Raw genomic sequence first — 26,552 nt, 5'->3', positions numbered from 1 at the left:
AAACCTTTTCATTTTGCCAAGTAGTAAACATATACAAAAGTAGAAAGACTAGTTAAATGAGCTGTGTATGCTATGATTTCATCACCAACTTTAATAATTATCAGGGCCATCCTGTGTCATTTCTGCCTTCGTCTACTTCTCTCCCCTACCACAGATTGTGTTTTTTGTATGTGGATAATAATTTTCTTTCAGTTTTATTGTGATATATTTGACATATAGCACTGTATAAATTTAAGATGTACAATGTAATAACTTATGAATGTTGTGAAATGATTACCACAGTAAGTTTAGTTAACATCCATCATCTCATATAGATACACAAAGGAAAAAGAAAAAAAATTTTCCTTGTGATGAGAACTTTCAGGAGCTACTTTCTTAGCAATCTCAAATATACCATACAGCAGTGTTAATAGTCATCATGTTATACATTACATTTCCAGTACTAATTTATAACAAGAAATTTGTAACTTTTGATCACTTTCATCCAATTATTATTGAAGATCACTTGTGAAGCAAATATCAGATATCGAATGATTTCATTTGTAAGTATTTTAGTATGTATCTCTAAATGATAAGAACTATTTTAGATATTATCATACCTTAAAAATTTATTTAATAGCAACAAATATTCAATCAGTGTTCAGATTTCCTTGATTGTCTTAATTTTCTTTGCAGTTTATTTGAATCAGGATCTAAATAAGACCTGTGCATTACAACTGGTCTTTTAAGTCCCTTAATCTACTGTATAGGTCCTTCTCCATACATGAGAAAAAAATATTCTTTCATAATCTGCTTTTCAGAGACATGACTAAAGTCTAGCGACATAGAAACCTTTTCACTGGGAATTAAATTGGGATGAAATGAGTACCTAGATAATACGAAGTCAAACCATCGTTTATCATGTGTCAGGAACTAGGCTAGGCATATTAATAATAACAATAGCTATGACTTATTGTTGCTTACTTTATACCAGCCACTATGATCAATATTTTTCATAAGTTATCTTCGATTCTTTTTACATTTTGAGGTAAGTCTTGTTATTCCCATTTTATTGATGAAGAAATTAAGGCTCCATGAGTTAAGTTACTTATCTGAACTTATAGCCATCCAACAAGTGGCAGAATCAGGATATCAGCTTAGATTTTTCTGACTCCAGATGTGCATTCTTTCCAAACGGTTATAGCAAGTGTTTTTCTCCTCAGTTGTCAGTCACCTTAACAAGACTTTTCTTTCTTTTGGCAGCTGGCGATTTACATTTTACTTAATGATTACCATTGCTGGAATTGCATTTCTTTATGATGTAAGTTGTCTTTCTGATATCTTTGATTGGAATTTGTCTTTAATTTTTAAAATTCCTGCCTGTGAATTCCTTGGGATATAATACTTTCAATAAGGTAACTAGCTTTTAAACCTCTACTCACTCTAATGCCTAGAGAAATAGCAACTCCTTAGTCTGTCTTTCAAAGCTTGTGAAGCTTTGCATTTGTAATGTTAGTCTTTAAACCTAATATCTCCCTATTTCCACTCATGTAACCCACACACCAACTAAACTGGACCACTGACAATCCACTGAATATACCTGGCACATCCCCACTTTAGGATCTTAGCACATATTATCCCCTTTGCCAGAAATGTCTTGCCCTTCCCCCTCTATCTCTACCCATCAAACTCCATCTAGTCCCATATCAAAGGCCACTTGTTTATGAAGACTTTCATTTCTTGCCCATTAGAAATCAAATCTCTCCTTACCATATTCTCTTTGCATTGTCTGTTTAAATAATTATTAAACAATTACCTCATTAAGTGATATATAAACTTAATAGTAAATTGTTAAACAGAAAAAAAATATAGCTAGCTTTTAGAGATGTCTCTAAAGATTCTCTCAAGATTTCTCTTAAGATATTTTATTGCTACGGATATTTCACGATATTTTTATTGCTACAGAAGCAGTAATCTAATTGGTTCAGAAATAATTTCATTAGCAGAGGCACTTGTTTGAAATAAGTAATTTCCTTTGTGACACAGGACTATTATTGGTTACAGATTCACTAGAAGTCGTGCATGTCACAGGGGTGTTGTATAGGAACAAGTAGAAACACCTGTGGAGGGAGAGAGGTGCAGCTGGAGCAGCAGGAATGTGATAAAAGTGCATCTTACTGTGCATGTTTCCTCCCTATCAGTGACATAAGGAAGAGCTTATGTCTCTGCTGAAATCAGCCTTTGACAAAGTTTCTCTTGGTTCCTTGTTTTTCCAGAAACCTTGGGTATATGACCTTTGGGAGGTTTGGAATGGCTATCCTAGACAGGTAAGTCACACTGATGTAGTCCCTTCCCTCCTCAGCAGCTTGTCCCCTGATTTAGGTCTGAGTCCCTTCCTGCTCTCCGTCCACTTCAGTGAAGTCCTGGAGTTTACTTATCCTTGTTCCTTATTTACCCTTCACTTGTCTCATTCCTTTTCTTTGTTCGTGGTTAATGTAATTATGTATTTGAGTTTAAATTTACCATCTTAGTATTTATTTTCTACTTGCACCACCTGATACATTTCATTTATTGTACTCTTTTCTTACTTTTTTATGGGACAGTGAAGTTTTAAAAAAATTATTACTCTGTTTCTTCCCTTATATTAGCTTTTCAGTTATGCATGTTTTTATTCTTTTAGTAATTATCCTAGAGATTACCATATGCATCCTTCAATTATCAGAGTCTAATGTAAATCAGTGCTCTTACCTCTTTCCAGTCACTGAAAGATCATCAGACTACTCCTGTCCCCTCCTTCAAATATTTAAAACCCTACAAGTCACTACAATAATTGATTTGTAAATCAGTCAAATTGCCCTTTCCTTGCTGTTCCTTGGCATCTTGCATTTCCATGCTTCCATCTGGGATTATTATCCTTCTGGCCATAGAAGCCCCTTTGGTTTGCTTGTCTGGAAATGTTATCATTTTACTCTATTTTTTTAAAGGATATTTTTGCTGGGCATAGAATTCTAGGTTAGTAGTTATTTTCCTTAAGCACTTTAAAGAAGTCATTCCATTGTCTTCTGGATCCCCTCAGTTTCTTTAAGAATTCAGTTGTCCGTTTTATTTTTGCTTCTTCAAATGGTGTCCTTTTTCTCTGATTTTAATATTTTGTATTTGTCTTTTAGCAATTTTAATATGATATGTATAAATGTGGTCTTCTGTGAATTTATCCTGCTTATTGTCCATAGTACTTCTTTAATCTGTGGCTTGATGTCTTAAGTCTATTTTGGAAAATTCTTAGCCATTGCTTCTGTTCTTTTCTCTCTCTCCTCTCTTTCTGGAATTCCAATTACAAGTGTGCTAATACATTAGACTTTTATGCTAGGTCCCGAAGCTCCTTATGCTTTCCCTAATATTTTCCATCCTCTTGCCTTACTGCTTCAGTCTATAGGGACACAGTTCTCCACAGACCTCTTGCATTTCTGCATGTCATATGAAGTGATACACGGACTGACTTTTATTCTGTACTGTCTTTTCAAGGATGTTTGTATGGCAAGCAACCTTGGAAGATAGAGATAATGTCTCCTCTGGAGCAATTGGTATGCATGTCACTGTCCATTATAAAGATTTAGGTTCCCTAGCTCAGTGTTCCTCTCTGGTAGCAATACCCACTGCATGTGCAGATGTCACCTGACCCTCTTCGTTTAGCTATGGGAATTGGGATGGGAGAACTGGCCCAAATACTGATATTCTGGCAACTGTATTAGTGTGAATAATAAGCTATTCTTTTTCTCTGACCCAGGAGTCTCATATCTTCTATCAGCATTCATGAAACTATGGCAAGCTAACTTGCAAGTAGGGTAAAATCTCAGACCCTTCACAGTTCTGGATATTTTCTGCTTTCATGTCCTCCAGTTCACTAGTGCTTTTTCCAGCAGTGTCTAATCTGCTCTTAAACACATCTTTTGAGTTCTCAATTTTAGTTATGGTATTTTTCATTTCTCAAATTTTCACTTAATTATTTTTTTATGGATTCCAGTTCTCTACTGAAAATTCCCACTAATTTTTAAAAATAACTTTAAATACCTGGTTAGTTTTTAAAATTATTTTAAAGTCAGAGTCTGATAAATCCAATATTTTGCTCACCTATGGGTCTATTTTCTTTCTTATTCCTGTCTCCTTATGCTTGATAACATTTGATTGAATGATAGACATTGCATATGAAAAACAATGCTTAGAAATGGTATTATCTACCTCCTGAGAGGACTTACTTTCACTTCTGTTAAGCAGAGTAGAGACAGATCACCTTAAATTTTATCTATGATTGAACTGGTTTAATATAGACTCCAGTCTTTGAGAGGGCAGATGTATTTACAACATACCCATATTCCTAGGGTATTCCCTTACAGTGGTTTTAAATAAAAGATTATAGTATTTACCAGGACTCCTTTTCCCTGGCTGGCCCTGAATACCAGTTTGCTTCATAGCACTATGAGATTGCCAAAAGTCCTACTTAACTACTGCTTCTTAGTCTCTGGGCTCTATACTGCTTATAAATTAGCAAATGCAGACTTTATGCTATACATAGGTGTGGTTTTCTTTGAAACTATCCTGCTTAGGGTCTGTAGTACTTCTTGAATTAAGGATGCACTTGAAATAAAGGATTCCATTTAATGCATTTTTCTTCTCTTTGAAATCTTGGCTCCACAGGTTCTGGATGCCTTGGTTGTTCTCCAGTGCCTTCAAACAGATATTTTTTTTTCTTTATCCATACTTTATCCATATTTTTAAGTAGTTCTCACTAGGAGAGTTAGTCTCATACAGGCTTGTTTGTCATAGAAGAAAGAAGAAACTCTTATTCTTTCTTGGCCTTATCAAGGATGATGAATTGACCAGAAAATTATTCCATTTAATGTGTTAGCTTTACTCTTCACTTCTCAGGTGTGTCAGTTATATGCTGGTGTATAATAAATCATCACCAAAGCTTAGTGCCTTAAAACAACAACCATTTATTTGCTTATGATATGGATTAGCAATTTTGGCTAGGCTCAGCCAAGCAGTTCTGCTCCATGTGATGTTAGCTGAGTTCATTCATGCATTTTCAGTTAGTTGACAGGCTGGCTAGGACATATCACATGTCCCTGGTGCCCTCATTTGTATTTTTGTCAGTGGACACCTTGATGCTCTACTTTGTGGCCTCCAGCAGGGTAGCTCAGGTTTCTTACATGGTGCTTATGGGTCTCTGATTGCATCATAGTTGCTATGTCCCCTTGACCAAAGGCCAAGATTCAAAGGCCTCCTGGTGATGTTAGAGGAGACTGTACCAGGGCATGAATATGAGAAGGTGAGATTCATTGAGGGCATTAATGTTACAACCCATCACACCAAGTAATATAATGTCTCAGCTTAGCTAAAATAAGCATACCGCCCCTCCTATTTTAAAGAAAATTCTAGCCATGGAAATTTCATTGTTTTTTTCAGGAGACATTTTTAGAGTACTTAAATAATTGTATATATTTTATTACTGTCCCATTTGAGAATGGGCCAGTTTGGATCACCATCTTGTCACTACAGAAGAGGTTAGGACATCAGATTTGAGTAGTATTCAAGAAATATAAAACAAGGTATTTTGTGGGACAAGCAGAACAGCTTTTCCATTGTTCTTAAGTAAAGATTTTTAAATTATTTTTCTAATTTAACTCTCATTCAACTAAAAGAATGCTTTTACACCTGTTGTAGTTTTATTAAATTTTAAACAAAACATTTAACTTGACTTTGGAATTCTTGTCTCCCTTTTTAGAAACAAAATGCCTCAAAATGTTGTCTCTGATTTCTTCTCAGAAGTTGAAATGTAAAACATTATTATTTGGGAGAATTCTGTGGAATATAAATAGGTATAAACAATAGTTTTAATCCTTAAAATGAGTTGTTTATATGGTGACATTAAAGTAGTGAATACTCTTGTTTTCTCAGCCCTTGCTGCCATCTCAGTACTGGTACTACATTTTGGAGATGAGTTTTTATTGGTCTCTCTTATTTAGCCTTGGCTCTGATATCAAGAGGAAGGTAAGTGTCTTATTTACAAAACTACTTTATCCATTTTTTTCAAAAGTTTTTATCCCCCTGCCCCAAATCCTAATCTTTAAATCATATTTTTATATATGTTCAGTTCCAGTTCATAACTTTTTTGCTTTTATAACACAAAGAATAGTGCAAATATGCTCATACTTTGGTACCTTGGTAAGTATTTGTAGTGAAACATTATAGAAAAGTTAACTTTGAAGCTCTACACTTGTTCAATAAGAAAAGAACTCCCCTTTATGATGTCTGTTTCTTTCTTTTAGTTTGGGAATTTAGTATTCTTCAGTGCAAAGAAGAAAAGTGCTGGTAGTTTTAATTCTACAGCCACGTCCTTTACAGACCACTTTATATAATTCTTTTGATGTATTCAGTGACTTTGAAAACATTTTTTCCTTAATTCATCCAAGATCCTTGTTAGAAAACATTGCTTCAAGTACTATTAGCTTTGCTTTATTTGCAGGGAAACTGAGTCACAGGCATGCTAAATGCATCCTCTGAAGTCACAAAGTGTGGTATTTTAGGAACTGTTTGGTTGTTACTGATTCCTATTTGCTGGTACAGAAAATCATATTATGCTCTCAATGCAGTCACGGATTTCCTCATATACGTTAGCAGTACAGATCAAATGACAAATACTCTTGGCATGTACTTTATATGCTACGCTTTATATAAAAGATTGGTTTGTAGCAAAATTTGAAAATTAAGTTGAATTCAGTATTAAGGAAATAAAACCAAGTTGGCTTGACTAAATGATGTTTGAGTGAGCGATGGTGTACAATCTATCACTAAGGGGCCCAGTCAGCTGCTCAACTGGAGATCTGAAAAGAAACTTACAGAATAAACCATAAGAACATACTGTGAAAAAATCTGATTGAAATGATTTCCTTTTTCAGAAAACTTAATAATAGCTATAGTTTAACTGTTATTAACTTAATTTAGGCTAAGAACATATCAAAATTTAATTGATTGGGTCATCTTCTGAAGGGATAGAATTGAAAATAATCATTATTTAGAAGGTCTTCGTAGATATACTCAGGTAGGTTGATCCTGTAATGATCCTATCTTTTTCCCACTTTTGATCCTTTTATTTTTTTCAGTAGTTGCTTTCTCTTTATTATTTACAGGTGCATTTGACACCTTTTCAAAAACTAAATGTAGATATATTTCATATATTTGTAAATACACATCTTCAGAGACATAAAATTATTAGGAGTTGGGTAAAGCACAGGCTCTGGAGTCAAATTGCCGAAATTTGGATCCCTGACTTCACTCATTAACATCTTGAGCTAGTTGGTTACATTTGCTAAACTAGATCTGTCTCCTCATATATAGAGTAGAGCTAAAAATAGTTCTTATCTCCTCCAGTTGTTGTGAGGATTAAACAAGTTAATTCATACAAAGCACTTTCTGGTGTATAGTAAGTACTCAATAAATTAGGCTGTTATTATTATCATGTTTATTCTTTTACTTTGGCTACAAGGAAACTGAAGTCTTTAAGTTTTTTTAAACGTTTTAATCAGGATATTCACAGACCATACAATTAATCTATTTAAAGTGCATAATGCAATGGTTTTGAGTATATTTGTAGAATTCTGCAGTCATCACCACAGTCAATTCTATTTCCATCACCTCAAATAGAAATCCTGTACCCTTTAGCAGTCACTCCCCATTTCTTCTAACCTCCACAGCCCCAGGCAACCACTATCTACTTTCTGCCTCTATGCATTTGCCTCTTTTGGATATTTCATATAAATGAAATCATACAATATATGTTTTTTTGTATCTGGCTCCTTTCACTTAGCATAATGATTCATTCATGTTGTAGCATGCATCAATAATTCATTCCTTTTTATTAATGAATAATATTCTGTTATATGGATATACTACATTTTGTTTATGCATTTATCAATTGATGGATATTTGAGTTGTTTCTACCTTTTTGGCTATTATGAATAATGCTACTATGAACACTGATGCGCAAATTTTTGCACGAGCATATATTTTTATTTCTCTCATGTATATACCTAGGGGTGGAATTGCTAGACTACATAGTAGTCCTATGTATAACCTTTGGGGGAATTGTTAGACTCTAACAAAGCAGCCATGCCATTTTACATTCCTACCAGCAATGTATAAGGGTTCCAGCTTCTCCACATCCTAGCCAACACTTGTTATTGTTTGTCTTTTTTATTATAGCTGTCCTGGTGGGTGTGAAGTATTTTGCTACTGTAGTTATTCCACTTTCATTTGTTCCTTATTTCATATGCAGTAACTCTTATTTTAATAGTTGTGTAGTTTTATTATATTTGTCTTGGAATTAGGCAGGGAATTAACAATAAATGTAAATGTACACAGGAATATGCTTGGGTGTGTATGTATGTCTTTGTGTGTGTGTGTGTGTGTGTGTGTGTGTACATATATCCAGTGTAGAACAGTGGGAAGAACAGCAGATATTAGGACTTAGATGACAACTATTCAATGCTATCTCAAAGTTAAACGACTTAATCAATGAGGATAACACTTGTTATATCTCCCTCACAAGGATTGTGCTTAAGAATAAACGTGAAATCATTTTACAAAGTTCAAAATATGCAGATGTCAGTTGTTAGTTTTAAAATTATTATTATTATTATCTCTTCCAGTGATTGAGAAATAACTGCATTTGCTTAATGGTTTCCATTTCCCCTCATTATATAGGATTTTCTAGCTCATGTCATCCACCACCTGGCTGCTGTCAGTTTGATGAGCTTCTCTTGGTGTGCTAATTATATTCGCAGTGGGACCCTCGTGATGATTTTACACGATGTGGCCGACATTTGGCTGGAGGTAAACGTTTGCCATTAAAAAACTAATAACAATACCATGTCCTGGGTTTAATGTGACTCCTCACAGGAAGAATTGTCTGTGAGTGATTTAGCAGAGCTCTCTGTCCTGAAAACACCCAAAGTCTGCAGATGTCTCTAGGTCCCCAGATCTTTCAAGCTCAAAGAAAGGAAAGCTTTCAGTTTTTAGTTTCTAACCTTTTTTCTCCATGGTACTCGAGAGGGAGGTTAATTTGTGGGATTCCACTTATGCAAGTTGCATGGAGATATTAGCTTAGGAAGTAAGCTGAGGTATCTGAAGAAGGAATGAACTCTAAGCTTTTAAATGGAAAACTTGGACTATGACATTGTAGATTTTTAAAGTTGGTCGGCACCGTATATTCACTTAAGCAAAGCTAAATACGCACTGAATGCTTGCACCTCCCTGCGTGGACCCTCCTCCAGCTTTAAGGAATGAGAGCCGATGTTTATTTAAATGACATTTATTTTCTAAGGAAGGAATGTTTCAGAGCAGGGGACATTAAAACAAGAGTCTTCCTAATCCCAAACCACACAAAATATAAGGAACGATGCAAAATTAGGATTGTTTTCCTACATGTTTCTGATGTGCTTTGGTTCCTGTTTACCCTGAGGCAGTGGGTCCTGCTGTACTTAGAGCCACATTGTTCATAATTTAAATATACTCATTTATAATGAAGCCGGGGAAAATGATGCTAACCCATTTGCATTCAGGATTGCCTCTTCAAGGGCTAATAATTGAATGTAAGTTGATATGGAAGAAATTAAATTTAATTTAATAAGATCTTGTTCTTCTAGATCAGGGTTCCGCAAACTTTTTGGTAAAGAGCCAAGTAGTAAATCTAGCTTTGTGGACCTCATAGGATCTCTTGTCACGTATTTTTCTCTTTTGTTGTTTTTTCTTTTCTCTTATACCCCTTTAAAAATGTGAAAACCATTCTTACCCTTCTTAACACAAGGGCTGACGAGCTTTAGCCCATAGGCTGAACTGTAATTTGCCAAACCCTGTTCTAGATATAACCAGAAGTCATTTGAAGCCATTTCAAAGCAACTGGCTGTTGTTAAAATATTAGCTGTGTACAGAATTGTATTTCTTGTACGTAATCGTAATTAGACATGTAAATACCATTCTAATGGTCAAGATTATTATATGTGCTTCAGGGCAACACGTGGCTTAGCAGAAGAAGGATTGTGCCAGTTTTTCCGTGTGTTGCTCTCTGAATGTAGCCATCTCTGCTATAATTACCTCCTTCTCCGATCATATCTCAGAAACCCTGCCTGAAAATTAAGACCAAATTGTCCATGAGTTAAAAATTTTATGCTACTCTATTCTTCTAACCCTCTAGTTCAATTGCCTTTGGTGTGTGTCCACCGTAAAAACAGCTTCATTGTGTTACTAAAAGGGAGCGTTAGGTGTTGGGACTGGGAATAAGCACCGTGTTATCCCTGTCTACCCTGCCATTGACATGACATAGCTCCCTAGGTGACCTGGACAAATCACTTAATCCTTTGTTTCTATCCTCAGCTGTAGCATGAGAAGTCATATCTACCTCTTAGGGTATATTGTGCAGTTTAGCTCACTATCGTTTGAAAATGTTCTGAGGTCCTTAGGTAAAAAACAGAAGAAAAATGAAATGTCAAACTCAGGTCCCTACATAGGTGAACTATGAGAACAGCTTCATGTCGTTAATGATCATCAATAATTCTTGATTCACAAGTCAGGATCTAACTTGAGGTTCAGTGACCGAGGCCAGTACCCTCCATCAGCTGGTGGTAGAAACAACATTGAATAGTGGCATGGGACTGATTTTTTATATTCTCCAGGAGTGCCTATTCCATAGCTTCCTCAAGTAGTTTGTTTTAGTGTTTGTCCTCTCAGTCAAGTTCTAATTGAACCCAGACATGGTACAACTTTTACCCCTGTTTAGACCTTCCTAAAGATGGAGACTATTAATCTTTCATGTTCCTTAAGACAGTTGTTGGGTCATTTCTTTGTTCTTTCTTTGCAAGGAAGAACAGCCTCAGCATCTACAATTTTTACTCATAAGCAACCTTGTGCCTTCTTCATGCATCTTCATGATCCTCTCTAGTTTTCTGCATGTTAAGTTTAGATCCAGGACCCAACACTTTAACAGTATCTTGACTGATACTTAGCAAAGGAGAAGGGTTACTCTCTGATATCCATCTTTGCACAGCCCAGAATAGGCCACGTGTGCATTTGCCCAAAGGAGTGCTACTTTGCCATTACAAGTGGGGGCAAAGTAGCACTCTTCATGCCTATGCACATCTCTAGCTTCCCGCCCTGGCCTACCTTCTGACCCTTCAAACAGCTCCCCACTCCATTCCAAGCCCTCTAAACTTCTGGCCTTTCTCCCCATACGCAAGTCCTCCAAGCTGGCATGCCAGACTTCTGTCTCAGCAATGGAGGCTGTTCCCTTTTGGGCCCCTGCCAATCCCATAGTCTGATCACATTCTTACTCCATGGTAAGTATGGAAAATGCAATGTAAACCATTCCTGAAATGTAATAAGCTGCTTCTCTTGTTCTAGATGGGCCTTGAGGTTCCTGGGTGATTTCAGTTCTGAAACTGGCAGGGCTAAGCCACACCACCCACCTGCCCACCTTCCACCCCCAACTTCAGACTCTTTCCCATTCAGCCTTTGGGCCCCGCTGGATAATGCAAGAGAAAATCCTCGTTACATTAGTACCACATTAAACAACACTTTCTGTAATTCTTTTCACTCAACACAGATAATATGAGCACTAGAGGCTAGCATAAAGTAAGTAGAGAAAATCAAGCGCTTGAAACTTTACTTCAACCAGGGCATGGCCCCAAGGGCTGCCTCCTAACTCCACTTCTTCTGTCATCTGCCTTAAAGTAGCTGCCTTGATTGCAACATGCCCAGCCCAGCCCAGGACTTCACTCATATCCCAGCCTTTCTTCAATTCAGCTCTCCTCCCAGTTAAATGGAGGAATTCAATAAATGCCCAGATAAAATACATGCTAAAATTAATTATGCTAATTTGTAGTGCTTGTGAAATACAGGAGTAATATTACAGTCATTCTAACTAATTTTTTAAACATTATATTATGCAAAGTTTCAAACATATGACAAGGTAAAGAGTATAATGGGCCCAATGGACCCATCATCCAGCTTTAACAGTTATCAATATAGCCAATCTTGTTTCAGCTATTTCTCATCCATAACCCAACTCCCACCAAGATTTTGAAGCAAATCCCAGGTATAATTTAATTTATAAATATTTAATTTAAAAATTTTACATGAATATCACCCTATCTGAATGCAATTTCTTTCTATTTTCTCAGTCTGCTAAGATGTTTTCTTATGCCGGATGGAAGCAAACCTGTAACATCCTGTTTTTCATCTTCTCCATCATATTTTTCATCAGCCGCCTCATTATTTTTCCCTTCTGGTGAGTAGACAAGGTGCTGTGTGTGCCTTTGGTCACTGTGCTGAGGTAGCCTTGCATGTTGTTCAGGTTGGAGCATTGCCCTTTCTTTCTTTCTTACACTGATCTCCAGCTATTTGTGCCAAGTTCAGCTGGAAAGAAGAATGTGAAGAGATATTTTTATAGATAATTAAAACCACACCTTCCAATGTGAAAAGGCTTGTTACAAAGGGAGATTAAAGATGTGTAACCAATGGGAAGCAGCAACTCTTACTCTGTGTCTGATTTCATGAATCTGGATCTTTCTTTGTGATTAACAGCTTTTCCAGTTATTCAGTGAAATGTCATTGGCCAATTATCAGCTCTTTAAAAGAGAGGCAAATTCTGTGTTAAAATTACAATAGTTATAACCACCACTAATTGAATGCCAGACACTGGATTAGGCCCTTTATACATCTTGGCACTAGCTACACAACAAATCATAAAGATAGGTATCATCACTTCCAGTTTGCAGATGAGGAAACTGATGCTGATTTCATTTTCCATGATCACTGGTCCTAACAGTGATTTGGACCACTGGCTCTTGGTCGGTCTGTTGATTTTGTTTAGCCAAGAGCTGGCAACATAGAACCTATGTTGTGTCTCTCCTGACAATCATTCCTTTGGCAAGCATAATTTTCCATGTGTTGATTGACAGAAACCAGAGGAAAAATGTGAGGAAGACATTGATGGTTTGGAAAGAACAGCTTAAAACTAACTGTAGTTTGGGGATAGTCTAGGAGTTTCAGATATTCTCAACAGAAAAGCTAGTGCTATTGGAGGTACTAGGTTCCAGCAGAATGAAATGGGGACCCAGGTTTCAGGCCTGATCCCTTGTGGGTGGAGAGCACCCTTAACTAGCAGCATGCAGGGAAGACTGGTAAGAGAGTGTGGGTGCTGCCTGCCCTGTGGAAGCCAGGTGCGTTCTTTAACCCAGGATTGGGTGTCTTGATTAGACATTCTTTTCTGGAGAGGAGCAGCATCATGCAGTGATGAATTTCACAGATGCAGGTCAGTCCTGGCTCCAGACTTACTACCTGTGTGATCTTGTACAGGTTAGATCATTTCTCTGTGCCTCAGTTTCTCATCTGTAAAATGTAAATAAGGGTTGTCATGAGCCTTAATTGAAGTAATACATATGAAATAGCTTAGGACAGCATCTGGAACATAGTAAGGATTCAGTAAATGCCAGCTGTTATTACTAAAATTATTAATGAGTCTCTGAGAATTTGAAGTTTAATCTAGAATCAAATCTGAGATACATGTTTAAGATATTCTTCCTGGTTGATGAATCATATTACCATCACTTTTGCTTTGGCTGATCAGGTGTGTTTATGAAATTAGAATATTGTACAACAGCAACTATTGATAGGGTAAGTATTGACTTGCAGATAGCAGTTGAGTTGTGGCTTTTCAGTGTGACTTTCATGGTGCTCTAAATCCAGCATTTGCCCATTGGTGACACTTATTTTGTTCAAAAAGTACCATGTGTTCCAGTTATCTATAGCTGTAAACAAACCTTTTGAAAAATTTAGTGGCTTAAGGCAGTAGTGAGCAAACTTTTTTTTTTATAAAGGGCCATAGAATAACTGTTTTAGCCTTTGAGGGCCATATATGGTCTCTGTTGCATGTTTTTCTTTGTTTGGTTCTGATTCTTTTACAACCCTTTAAAAATGTTCCAAACCTAGCTTAGATCACTGGCTGTAGAAAAATAGGTACAGGCCAGACTTTACCAACACGCCATGTTTTGCAGGGCTCTTTCTTAAAACAACAATACATTATTATTACTATTTCTTATGGATCTGGGAGTTGACAGGCATCATCTACATGGTTTTCACTCATGTGGTTACAGTCAGATGGTCGCTGGGCAGTCAAGGTTGGAGTTTTCTTGAAGCCTTCCTCACTCACAGGGTTCAGGTGACACCCGTGACATCAGCTGGTTGATGCTGATTGCTGGTTGGAACCACTGCTGGGCCTGTCAGCTGGAACACATGCCCATGCCCCTCCACTGACCTGACCTTCTCTTAGCACAGCAGATGGATTTCAAGGGTGAGCAGTTCAAGAGAGAGCTTGGCAGATGCTGTTTCCTTTTATAACCCAACTTCAGAAGTCACAGCATGTCACTTCCAGCCTCATTTTCTTCATTGAATCCAAGTCACTAAGGCCAGCTCATATTTAAGGGAAGGAAACTTAGACTCCATTTCTTGATGGGAATAGTTTCAAATAATTTGTAGAGATTTTGTTGTTGTTGTTGTTGCTGTGGTACGCGGGCCTCTCACTGTTGTGGCCTCTCCCGTTGCGGAGCACAGGCTCCGGACATGCAGGCTCAGCGGCCATGGCTCACGGGCCCAGCCGCTCTGCGGCATGTGGGATCTTCCCGGACCAGGGCACGAACCCGTGTCCCCTGCATCGGCAGGCGGACTCTCAACCACTGTGCCACCAGGGAAGCCCTGTAGAGATATTTTTAAAGCACACACCATGGAAGTTCTCAGTCTGGGGAACTCTCTGAGAAGCTTCTAAGTATTGCTGCTGTGGTTGACTACTGATTCAGCATCGAAGGATCTTCGCCTCGGACCTTCCCATGATGTCTCAAAATCAACAGGCCAGCTAACTCTGCCTCATAGACAGTCGAACATCGGGTTGGGGTTGAGTAGAGTGTTACTTCCCCACATACCCTCAACTTTAAAATCCTAGATTTAAGTGACTTCCCTGGTGGCACAGAGGTTAAGAATCCACCTGCCAGTGCAAGGGTCACAGGGTCGACCCCTAGTCCGGGAAGACCCCACATACCACGGAGCAACTAAGCCCGTGTGCCCCAACTACTGAGCCTGCACTCTAGAGCCCACAAGCCACAACTACTGAGCCTGTGTGCCACGACAACTAAAGCCCACGTAGCTAGAGCCCGTGCTCCACAACAAGATAAGCCAACACAATGAGAAGTCCGCGCACCACAACAAAGAGTAAACCCACTCACCGCAACTAGATAGCCCATGCACAGCAACGAAGACCCAATGCAGCCAAAAATAAATAAATGAATAAAAATTAAAAAGAAAAAGAAAGGAGAGGCTTCCCTGGTGACGCAGTGGTTGAGAGTCCGCCTGCCGATGCAGGGGACACGGGTTCGTGCCCCGGTCCAGGAAGATCCCACATGCCGCAGAGCGGCTGGGCCCGTGAGCCATGGCCGCTGAGCCTGCGCGTCTGGAGCCTGTGCTCCACAATGGGAGAGGCCACAACAGTGAGAGGCCTGCGTACCACAAAAAAAAAAAAAAGAAAGGAGAATGATCAAACCAGAAGAAATAAAGATATTATTAAAAAAAAAATTCCTAGATTTAAGAACTCATTCTCTTGCCAGCATTTCTGGATTTCAAGGAGAATTAGTTACATGCATTTGGCATTTTCTTGATCTTGATACTTTGCTGAATTCACCAGCCTACTGCAGAGGGCAACCAATACCACTGTTTGCTATCTTCAGGAGGTTGGGCTGTGAATAAACCAGTATTAACAGACTTGACTGAAAAAATTTTTTGTGGGTAAAAATTCTTCTGTACTGACATTGACTGCTCTTCATTGTTTGGAAGCTTAAGGAGAACCTCACCAAGCTATTGGAAGTTTGGGAGATGGGTTTTTCATGGTTTTTGAAAGCATTAGTTGCAGTGTATTACTCTGACTTAAATAGCCATCCTATCAGCTTGAACATGTTACACAACCAAGTGGTGGTACCAAAGAGGAAAAGTCAGTTCCTTGTTGTTAGTCTGGCTCCCACCATCTGTCTAAAACTTGTAACTCTGCAGACTCACTTTTCAAGGATATTTTATTAGTCCAGATTTGTTGGGAATTTACCATGGACCAAACAAAGTGCAGACAGGCCCATTTCAAGATTCAGACATTTTAGAGGTTCTGTGGGAGGTGGTTCGCCATCTAGTTGCTCTGTTCTTCTCAACTGCTTTTGTTGTACATTTTGTGGTGAGGTGAAGGGTTGAGTGGGGAGAAAGGTGACTGGGGTGGTGCCATCTGAAAGTCATCTGAAACCTTGAGAAAAAGAACAGGAGGGTTTTTTTGGGTTTTTTTTTTGTTTTTTTGGCCGTACGCGGGCCTCGCACAGGCTCCGGACGCGCAGGCTCAGTGGCCATGGCTCACGGGCCTATCCTCTCCGTGGCATGTGGGATCTCCCCGGACCGGGGCACGAACCTGTGTCCCCTGTATTGGCAGGTGGACTCTCAACCACTGCGCCACCAGGGAAGCCCAGAACAGGAGTTTTACATCATGTGTGTCTTTCCCTTTCTTCTCCTTTCCTTTTATTCCCCCAGCCTCAAGCAGATTTGCTTTCCCCTCATGAGTTTCCTTTTGTGTCCATACAACTGTGTCCCCAATTCTCCTTTCTTTCTGCTCTTTTCAGGGATGTAATTTAGCTAGTTTTCAGTCAGTGTCAGCAAGAGTTAATTACCTTGATTTTCTAAACAGTGTTACTGTCAACATTAGGTAGACATTCCAGTTGGCACTGGCCAAACTGCTTTAATCTAATTGCCTGGTTACCCCCATTTATTTGCATTTTTCTTCAAAAACATTTAAATCTCAGGCTTACGTTATTCACATTGTATTCCCAACTATTGTATTAAAATAATGACTTCTATATTTGTGAATTATTGGACGTATCTATCTACTTGAATATTATACAAATACCACCCGAGATCATTCGGTTAGAAAGACCCTCCGAAGGTCAGATAAACGGTTCCCCTGACTCCTGACAATTTTCCTCCATAAATAAAAAGAGTAGATAATAATTTAGTCCAGGCTGATTGATCTGAAGGGAAGGAGCACTGTTTCAACTGAAGTTTCCAAGTGGCAGTGCTGGCTCATTGCTTTGTTTCTGGAACTCACCACTGCTAGATGTTGTGAGGAGCTCACGGATGAGTGAGACGCAGCTCCTAGCCTGCAGCAGTTCATGATGGCAGTAGAAGAAATCTTTGTATCCACCACCTTTTCCATGTATTTGAAGGCTGTTAATACTGACCCATATTTTTTGGCTATTCCAAAAAGAAAAAAATAAAACATTTCCTGCAAATCAAAACTACAATGAGGTATCACCTCACACTAGTCAGAATGGCCATCATTTAAAAGTCTACAGAAGTCTACAAATAATAATTGCTAGAGAGGGTGTGGAGAAAAAGGAACCCTCCTACACTGTCAGTGGGAATGTAAGTCGGTGAAGTCACTAAGGAGAACAATATGGAGGCTCCTTAAGAAACTAAAAAATAGAGTTACCATGTGATCCCACTACAATCCCACTCTTGAGTATATATCTTGGAAAAGATGAAAACTCTAATTCAAAAAGTTACATGCACCCCAGTGTTTATTGCAGCACTATTTACAATAGCCATGACATGGAAGCAACCTAATTGTCCATTGACAAATTAATGGATAAAGAAGATATGGTACATATATACAATGGAATATTACTCAGCTGTGACAAAGAATGAAATAATGCCATTTGCAGCAATATGTATGGACCTAGAGATTATCATACTAAGTGAAGTACAATAAGACAGAGAAAGACAAATAATCATATGATGTCACTTATATGTGGAATCTAACAAAATGATGCAAAGGAATTTATTTACAAAACAGAAATAGACTCACAAACATAGAAAACAAAGTATGGTTACCAAAGGGGAAACAGGGGGAGGGATAAATTAGGGCTTTGGGATTAATAGGTACACACTACTATATATAAAATAGATAAACAAGGACCTACAAAGGAATTATATTCAATATCTTATAATAACTTATAATGGAAAAGAATCTGAAAAAGAATAGATACATATATGTATAACTGAATCACTGCTGTACACTTGAAACTAACACAACATTGTAAATTAAATAGACTTCAATTTTAAAAATGGTTAAGAAAATAAAAAATAAAACATTTCCAACAGTGAATAATACTCAAATAAATAGCTTCCTTATCTCCAAGGGTACATATGCTAGTGGTAACTTTATTTTCCCCACCAGTGGTTCACAGGACTTTGGGCTTCATCTTTTGATGATCCAGGTCTCACTGGTATAGAAAAATGGTACCCTGAGAAGCCTCATACGAAAGAGAATTTTGTGGGCAATGAGGCCATATAAACCCTTGAAATGGCTATCAGAGAGAGGACAGTTTTAAGAAAAGACGAGACACAACAAAGCTGAAAGCATACAGCAGTGCTCTTAGCTGATGTCCATCAGAGAGAGACAAGAGTGAGGACACGATGGTCCTTTCTTTCCTCCTAAGGCCTGGGGCCTCTGTTCTGAATGGTGAGTCAGGGGCAGAGCAGGGGTCTGATGGTGCCAGGGTCAGCTTCCTCGCCCTCCTGGGATGGCACAGTGCCCTTCCCACAGTCATCAGAGGAGAGGAGGGCCTGCACCGTGCCAGAGAGGCTCTGTTGAAGTATCTCAGAACTGGACTTTCCAGTCACAGAGCTTATAGAGGAGAGGGCAAATGACACTGCAGGTGTTTGCTCTGCATCTCATTCAACAAGGAGCCCTCAGGGGAGCTCCTTCCCATACCCCATAGGCTTGGCACTTCTGTTGCTGCTTGTAAACTTATGAAGGACAGCGACAACAGTCCATAGAATTTTTTTTTTTTTTTTTTTTTTTTTTTTCCGGTACGCGGGCCTCTCACCGTTGTGGCCTCTCCCGCCGCAGAGCACAGGCTCCGGACGCGCAGGCTCAGCGGCCATGGCTCACGGGCCCAGCCGCTCCGCGGCATGTGGGATCTTCCCGGACCAGGGCACGAACCCGTGTCCCCTGCATCGGCAATTGGACTCTCAACCACTGCGCCACCAGGGAAGCCCCAGTCCATAGAATTTTAAATTCATAATTTAGTCCAACCCCTTTATTCATATATGTGTTTGGAAATAATTTTAAGGTTACAGGATAATTTCAAGTATATCACAGAGAACTGAGAACTCTTACATATTGCCTTTACCCAGATTTACCAGTTAACGTTTCCCCCATTTGCTTTGTCATTTTTTCCTCTCTCTCTGTTTCTCTTTCTCTCTCAACACACACACACACACACACACGTGCTCACACATGTGGGTGTGTGTGTGTATATATATATATATATACATATATATATGTATACATATTTTTTCTGAACCAGTTGAAAGTTGAAACCATCACGTCCTTTTAATCCTAAATAGTTCAGTGTGTATTTCCTAAGGACAAGGACATTTTTCTACAGAATCACAGTATAGTTATCAATTTCAGGAAAGGTAGCAATCTACCATCCATGTTTCAGTTTTGTCAGTTGATCCGATAGTGCCTTTCATTGCTTTTTTCCCTCACTATTGGATTTGGCCCAGGATCACATTCTGCATTCAGTTGTCACCTGCCGGGAATAGTCCTTACCCCTTCTTGCCTTTCGTGTCATAGATATTGTTGAAGCGTTGCAACCCTGTTTGTTTTTCACGTGAGAAGTTAAGATAGTTCCAGGATCGCACAGCTAGTTATGAAAGAATCAAGATTAGAAACAGAACATTTGAAACACAAAAGAGATATGTTTCCAGTTAAGTTACTAAATTTGATAATTAAGAGCAGGCATCATTGCCTTACCTAAGTATTATTAAGTTTTCTTCAACTACTTGGTCACTTCGAAATATAAGCCATCTCTAGAATGTTAGGTGAGCAATTATGCACCTGTAGAACCAGTATTTGTTATCCTGAAAAGGCTTAATGCTCACACCTACAATTAGCAAGAAAAAAAGACCTTTAACTTTCATTAGAAAAATTACTTTTGGTGGCTGCCTTATCCAGCCCAGCAAAACCAACTACTATTTATACCAACAATGTGATTTTTTTCAAACCATGTAAACTTTGGTGATTGAGTAAAGAGTAAAAATGGGGGAAAAAACCCAAAACAGGAAAAAGGCCAAGCTTTGCAATCCACAGGCACCATGGTAGTGCATCCATTTGTACAGGTTAAAGGCCAGCGTACAGAGCAGAATTGAGGAGTATTCTCTGTGAAAAGGGAGATTCCACAGGACCCACAAGGTAAATGTGCAAGTGTTTGTGGGTTCACTCGTGTGTCTGCACACTTGATACACAAAATTGAGAAAGGCAGATTTGTTTTTTTTCCTTCCCATTCTCCTTTTAGCAAAGGACCAGAAGAAATCAAGGCTGAGATTGGACCATCTTTTAGTGAGGGCAGTGAGACCCATAGAAAGAGGCCCTGAAAATGCAACTGAAGCCCCGTAACTGCTGTCCTCCCTTTCTGAACTCCTCTTCACTTCTTGGGCCTCCTGTCCCCTCTGTCCTCCCACAGCACAGGGTCCCCACTCCTCCTTAGCTGGCTCCTCCCCTCCAAAGCGGCCTCCTCCTTCTCCCTGATATGCAGAAAATCCAGCTATTTCAGCGGCACCCTCCCTGGGTGTTGCCCTCCCTGTATTATTAACGAAGCCCTCTGCAGTAGGAAAGGGGGTGGTGGTGGAAAGCCATCTCGTCATAATGATGGTAATAGTAATGTTATAACTACCATTTCTGAGTGCTTACTATATGCTAAGCTCTTCCCATTTGTCAACTCATTTAATTCTCATAACAACCTGACAAGGTGAGACCTGTTTTATTACAGAAGAAACTGAAGCCCAGAGAAGCTACGTAACTTGCTGCAGACCCCAGGGAAGCCATGATCCAAATCTAGCGGGCTCCAGCGCCCATGCCATTGACCTCTCCTCTCTGCAGTGGCTTGGCTGTCTCTGAAGGCATTTGTGTTTAATGGCAGTCTCTTCTGTTTCTAGGACTCTGCAGTTTGCAAAGCTGGCTGTGTGTTTCTCTGGAGCCGCTCATTCAGAGATGTGGGGTTAGTTCTACCCAAGGAATGGGAGGTTGTGCAGGTTACCAGGCAAGAAAATAGCAGCCTTAGCCCTGGAGCCCAGCTCTGATAATTCTAGACCAGGTGTATCACTCTTCTTTCTAAAACTGGCAAAGCTTCCCAAAGCTCTTACAACGAAGGCCACACCCTTGACCTTGACTTTCAAGTCCAACAGGAGATGGCTGCATTCACCAATCCAGCTTTATCTTCACCCCACCCCCACCCCCTGCCACTCCTCTCCCTGAAGCCACACTGGTCTTCTTTTAGCCCTTGAATTTTTCATGATGCCTCCACCTGAGAGTTTTGTAGATGTCCTTTCCTCCGACTGGAATCCTCTTTTCTGTGTCTTCCCTTCAACTAGAGGGAAGAGGGAAATCTCCATTCAGTCAGAACCCTGCAATATGCTCCCTGGCCTTTTCTTTCTTTGCATGGATCACAGTGAGTTTAATTATATGTTTAAGTAATTATTCACATTCTCTGATAGAATGCATGAAGGAGATAGTTTTTAGTAGATTCCTTTGTTAGTTTTGACACTGACAAATTCCCAGTAGGAGACCTTGTATGGGACCAGGCCCTGGAACAGGTGATGGGGGGATACAGAGATGAAGGCATCATGGCTGCTGCCTTTGGAAAGCTTGCTAGCTAATGAGGAGTCAACTAATATAAGAGCTTTTACTGCAAGGCAGGGTGAATCAGCCAAATGCTCTAAAGAAGCTGGTATCAGGGGAGCCCAGACAAAAGTTATAAATTCAGAGGTGATCAGAATAGTACAGAGATTTTGGTATGGAGAGGGCCATGCTTTGATAGGTGAAAAGAATTTCAATTGAAAAGGGGAAAGGCATTATAGGCTAAGTGAGTCCAGAATAAGGCACACAATTGCTTAAGGACCCAGCAAATCAGAATAGCAAATTGGCTTTATATATATTATTTCCTTTAATCCCTGTGGATGCAGGCACCAAAATGTAAGCCCTACTAGTTCAGGAATTTCAGTCTGTTTTATTCATTGCTGTATTTCTGGCTCCCACAAAGTTCCTGGTAGCACTTTGGTGCTTAATAAATATTTATTGAATGCATAAGGTAGGTACTCATTGTTTCCATTTTACAATTGAGAATATGCACAAATAAGTGACTCAAGATTACATAGAGCCAAGATTTTAAGAAAATATGGAAAAATATATTTTAAAATGTTGGGGGTGAGAAAAACCTTTTAAAGCCTAATATGGAGGAAACAATTGTTTCATATAAAGGAAACAATTGATAACTTTTGTTACAAAAATGTTTTAAAAATTGATTTGTCAAGAAAAATTATAAACAAAGTTGTAAGAATCAAAACCATGTGATGTTATTTAACATGATTAAAAAGTAATGTTATAATCCGTAACATATAAAGAGTACTTAGGAGTCAACAGAAAAAGTAAATACCCCAAAAGAAAAATGGGCAAATAGATACCATGAAGAAGCAGTTCACAAAAGCACAGATCACAATAATTTTAAAAACTCATATATATATCTTCACAAGAAATAAAAATGTAAATATATAAATAGTGTGATATTATTTTACATAGCAGCTGACAAAGTACAATGTTGGTCAAGATCCAAGGAAGCAGATACTCTCATACACTGGGTGCAAGACTATGAATTGGCACAGTCTTGCTGGAAAGCATCTAGCAATACACTCCAAAATGTAAATTGAGTATACTCTTTGATTCAGGATTTTAACAATTCTAAGGAAATATCAAACAATTTTATCAAAATGTCTTTACAAGTAATATTCTGACAGTGTTCTTTATTTTTTTTCACTGTTGTCAATTTAATTAATACTTTTGACTACACAATCTCCAAAAGAGTAGTTCTCAATTTAACCAAAGCACTTTCCATGATGCCAAAAATTAACGTTTGGTTGCCATCACTCTTGCAACAAAAGTACTTGGACAGCTGCCAAATGCAGAGCACTCAGGTGGGTACCTCAGGATTACACAGATGCAGTCAAGAGCTCAAAGAAGCCTTCAGGAAAACTTGTTAATTCTTTGATTTTCCTCAGCAACTTCTCCCCTCTTATTTTCTTTAGCAAATATCCAGAACCACCAGTAGTCTCTGTAAATATACTATTCAACTATTCAACTCCTCACCCTCAGCAAGGGTTGCCTTTAATCAAGCAATTGGCTGGAGTGGAATTCTAACCCAATGCTTTCAGCACCATCTTGACTCCCTTTTTTTTTTTTTAGTTTATCTTTGGCTGCGTTGGGCCCTCATTGCTATGTACGGGCTTCCTCTAGTTGTGGCAAGTGGGGGCTACTCTTCGTTGTGGTGCGTGGACTTCTCATTGCGGTGGCTTCTCTTGTTGCAGAGCATGGGCTCTAGGCGTGCGGCTTCGGTAGTTGTAGCACACAGGCTCAGTAGTTGTGGCTCATGGGCTCTAGAGCACAGGCTCAGTAGTTGTGGCACACGGACTTAGCTGCTTCGCAGCATGTGGGATCTTCTTGGACCAGGGCTCGAACCTGTGACCCCTGCATTGGCAGGTGGATTCTTAACCACTGCGCCACCAGAGAAGTCCCCTATATTATTTTAAGTAGTGTCAATCCCTACTCTGTGTCAATCTACTAGGTTAACACTACCACCTCCCAAAGTCCTTCAATCCATTAGGTCCTTTCAAAGTCCTGCTGGTGTTAGAGGGTCTCCTGCAGAGGTGGGGGCTGGCTGTGGCTCACCGTGGGGTCAAGGACACTGGCAGCAGAAGCTCTGGGAAGCATTCCCCGGTGTGAGCTCTCCCAGAGTCCACCATCAGCCCCACCAAAGAGCCAGGCAGGCTCCAGTGCTGGGTTGCCTCAGGCCAAACAATCAACAGGGAGGGAACCCAGCCCCACCCATCAGCAGACAAGTGGATTCAGTGTTCTTTATAATACAGCGAAAATTTGGAAACAACTTAAATGTCTATCAATTAGGGATTAGCTAAATAAGTTATAAGATCTATAAGTGGATTTCTACGCAGCTATTACATAGGATGGTATATAGTATGGGTTGGCAAACTGGCTCACGGGCCAAATCCAGTTCACTGACTGTTTTTGTTAATAAAGTTTTACTGGCACACAGCCACACTCATTTACTGATATATTGTCTATAGCCAGTTTCACACTACAATGGTCACTTGAACCTTTGCAACTGAAACCAAATGCCCCAGGGGCCTGAAATATTTACTGTCTGTCCCTATACAAAAATGTTTGCTGACCCCTGTTTTATAAATATGTTCATTGTCATGGAAAGCTCTCTGTAACATATTATTGAGTGATAAAAGCAGGATAAAAAATCACAACCATAGTGTGATCCCTGTTATATGAAATCATGTGGTAATAGGGAAGGGGGAGCAACACCTTAAATAATATATTTTTAGGAAAGATGTCTTAAATTATGTTCACCAGACATAATATATACTGGGTTACCTGTGAGTTGTGAGATTTTAATTTAGTTTTTACTTAACCTCTTTATATTTTTCTGTAATTCCTAAGTTTCTAAAAAAATTTACATAAGTAAAACAGATAAATGGCTATTATTTTTGTTATATTGAGTTCAGAGTTCATATTATTTCTTTTAAAAAAATTAATTAACTAATTTATTTATTTTGGGCTGCATTGGGTCTTTGTTGCTGCATGCAGTCTTTCTCTAGTTGTGACAAGCGGAGGCAACTCTTCATTGCAGTGCGCGGGCTTCTCATTGTGGAGGCTTCTCTTGTGGAGCACGGGCTCTAGGCACGCCGGCTTCAGTAGTTGTGGCACACAAGCTCAGTAGTTGTGGCTTGTAGGCTCTAGAGCCCAGGCCCAGCAGTTGTAGCGCACAGGTTTAGCTGCTCCACGGCTTGTGGGATCTTCCTGGACCAGGGCTTGAACCCGTGTCACCTGCATTGGCAGGTGGATTCTTAACCACTGTGGCACCAGGGAAGTCCCATATTATTGCTTTTTGAATAAAGGTCTTAAACTAATAACTCACAAAGAAAGGAAATAGAGCTACTAAGCAGACTGTCAAAGGGAACTGTCAAAGGTTGCAAAAATTGCAAGTTGAAATTGTTTTGGAGGGAGGATGGGGCAGCCTGCAGGGGCAGCAGCTCCTGCCTTCTCTGCAGCTCGGTAGCCAGGGGTGGAAGGAAGCCTCAGGTGAAACCCCAAGTCAGACCCCACACTGCATCCCACTGTCTCATCTCTCCCCCCTCGTTTTTCTTTTACCATTTGGTTTGTGGTTCTATCTGTTCGTGTTTTTTTTTTTTTTCCTTCTTTTCTTCTGAGCTGTGTGGCTGGCAGGGTCTTGGTGCTGCGGCCAGGTGTCAGGCCTGAGCCTCCAAGGTGGGAGAGCCTAGTCCAGGACATGGGACCACCAGAGACCTCCTGGCCCCATGTAATATCAATCAGCGAGAGCTCTCCGAGAGATCTCCATCTCGACACTAAGACCCAGCTCCACCCAATGGCCAGCAAGCTTCAGGGCTGGATGCCCCATGCCAAACAACTAGCAAGACAGGAACACAACCCCACCCGATAGCAGAGAGGTTGCCTAAAGTCATACTAAGTTCACAGACACCCCAAAACACACTGCCAGACGTGGCCCTGCCCACCAGAAGAACAAGATCCAGCCCCACTCACGAGAACACAGGCACAAGTCCCCTCCACTAAGAAGCCTACACAAGCCACTGAACCAACCTCACCCACTGGGGGAAGACACCAAAAACAACAGGAACTGTTAACCTGCAGCCTGTGAAAAGGAGACCCCAAACACAGTAAGTTAAACAAAATGAGAAGACACAGAAATATGCAGCAGCTTAAGGAGCAAGAAACCCACCAGACCAAACAAATGAAGAGGAAATAGACAGTCTACCTGAAAAAGAATTCAGAATAATGATAGTAAAGATGATACAAAATCTTGGAAATAGAATGGAGAAAATACAAGAAACATTTAAAAAGGAACTAGAAGAGCTAAAGAGCAAACAGATAATGATGAACAAAACAATAAATGAAATTAAAAATTCTCTAGAAGGAATCAATAGCAGAATAACTGAAGCAGAAGAATGGATAAGTGACCTGGAAGATAAAATAGTGGAAATAACTGCTGCAGAGCAGAGTAAAGAAAAAAGAATGAAAAGAATTAAGGACAGTCTCAGATACCTCTGGGACAACATTAAACATACCAACATTTGAATTATAGGGGTCCCAGAATAAGAAGAGAAAAAGAAAGGGTCTGAGAAAATATTTGAAGAGATTATAGTTGAAAACTTCCCTAACACGGGAAAGGAAATAGTCAAGTGCAGGAAGCACAGAGAGCCCCATACAGGATGAATGCAAGGAGAAACATACCAAGATACATACTAATCAAACTATCAAAAATTAAATA

At 39.4% G+C, this 26,552-nt stretch overlaps 1 protein-coding gene across 1 annotated transcript in view; it reads left to right on the top strand.

The window, feature by feature from the left end:
- Positions 1-26,552, top strand: part of CERS3 (ceramide synthase 3) — a 121,565-nt gene that overhangs the window by 51,157 nt on the left and 43,856 nt on the right. The window contains exons 5-9 of the mRNA XM_032623620.1: positions 1,243-1,300; positions 2,256-2,306; positions 5,935-6,027; positions 8,740-8,868; positions 12,210-12,316. Of these exons, the coding sequence (XP_032479511.1) occupies positions 1,243-1,300; positions 2,256-2,306; positions 5,935-6,027; positions 8,740-8,868; positions 12,210-12,316 (438 nt within the window). The remainder of the gene's footprint in view (positions 1-1,242; positions 1,301-2,255; positions 2,307-5,934; positions 6,028-8,739; positions 8,869-12,209; positions 12,317-26,552) is intronic.

Source organism: Phocoena sinus, chromosome 2, assembly GCF_008692025.1.
Source record: "Phocoena sinus isolate mPhoSin1 chromosome 2, mPhoSin1.pri, whole genome shotgun sequence".
Taxonomy (NCBI): Eukaryota; Metazoa; Chordata; class Mammalia; order Artiodactyla; family Phocoenidae; genus Phocoena; species Phocoena sinus.
The sequence above is the reverse complement of the archived record's forward strand: the minus strand, read 5'-3'. Positions and strand labels throughout refer to the sequence as shown.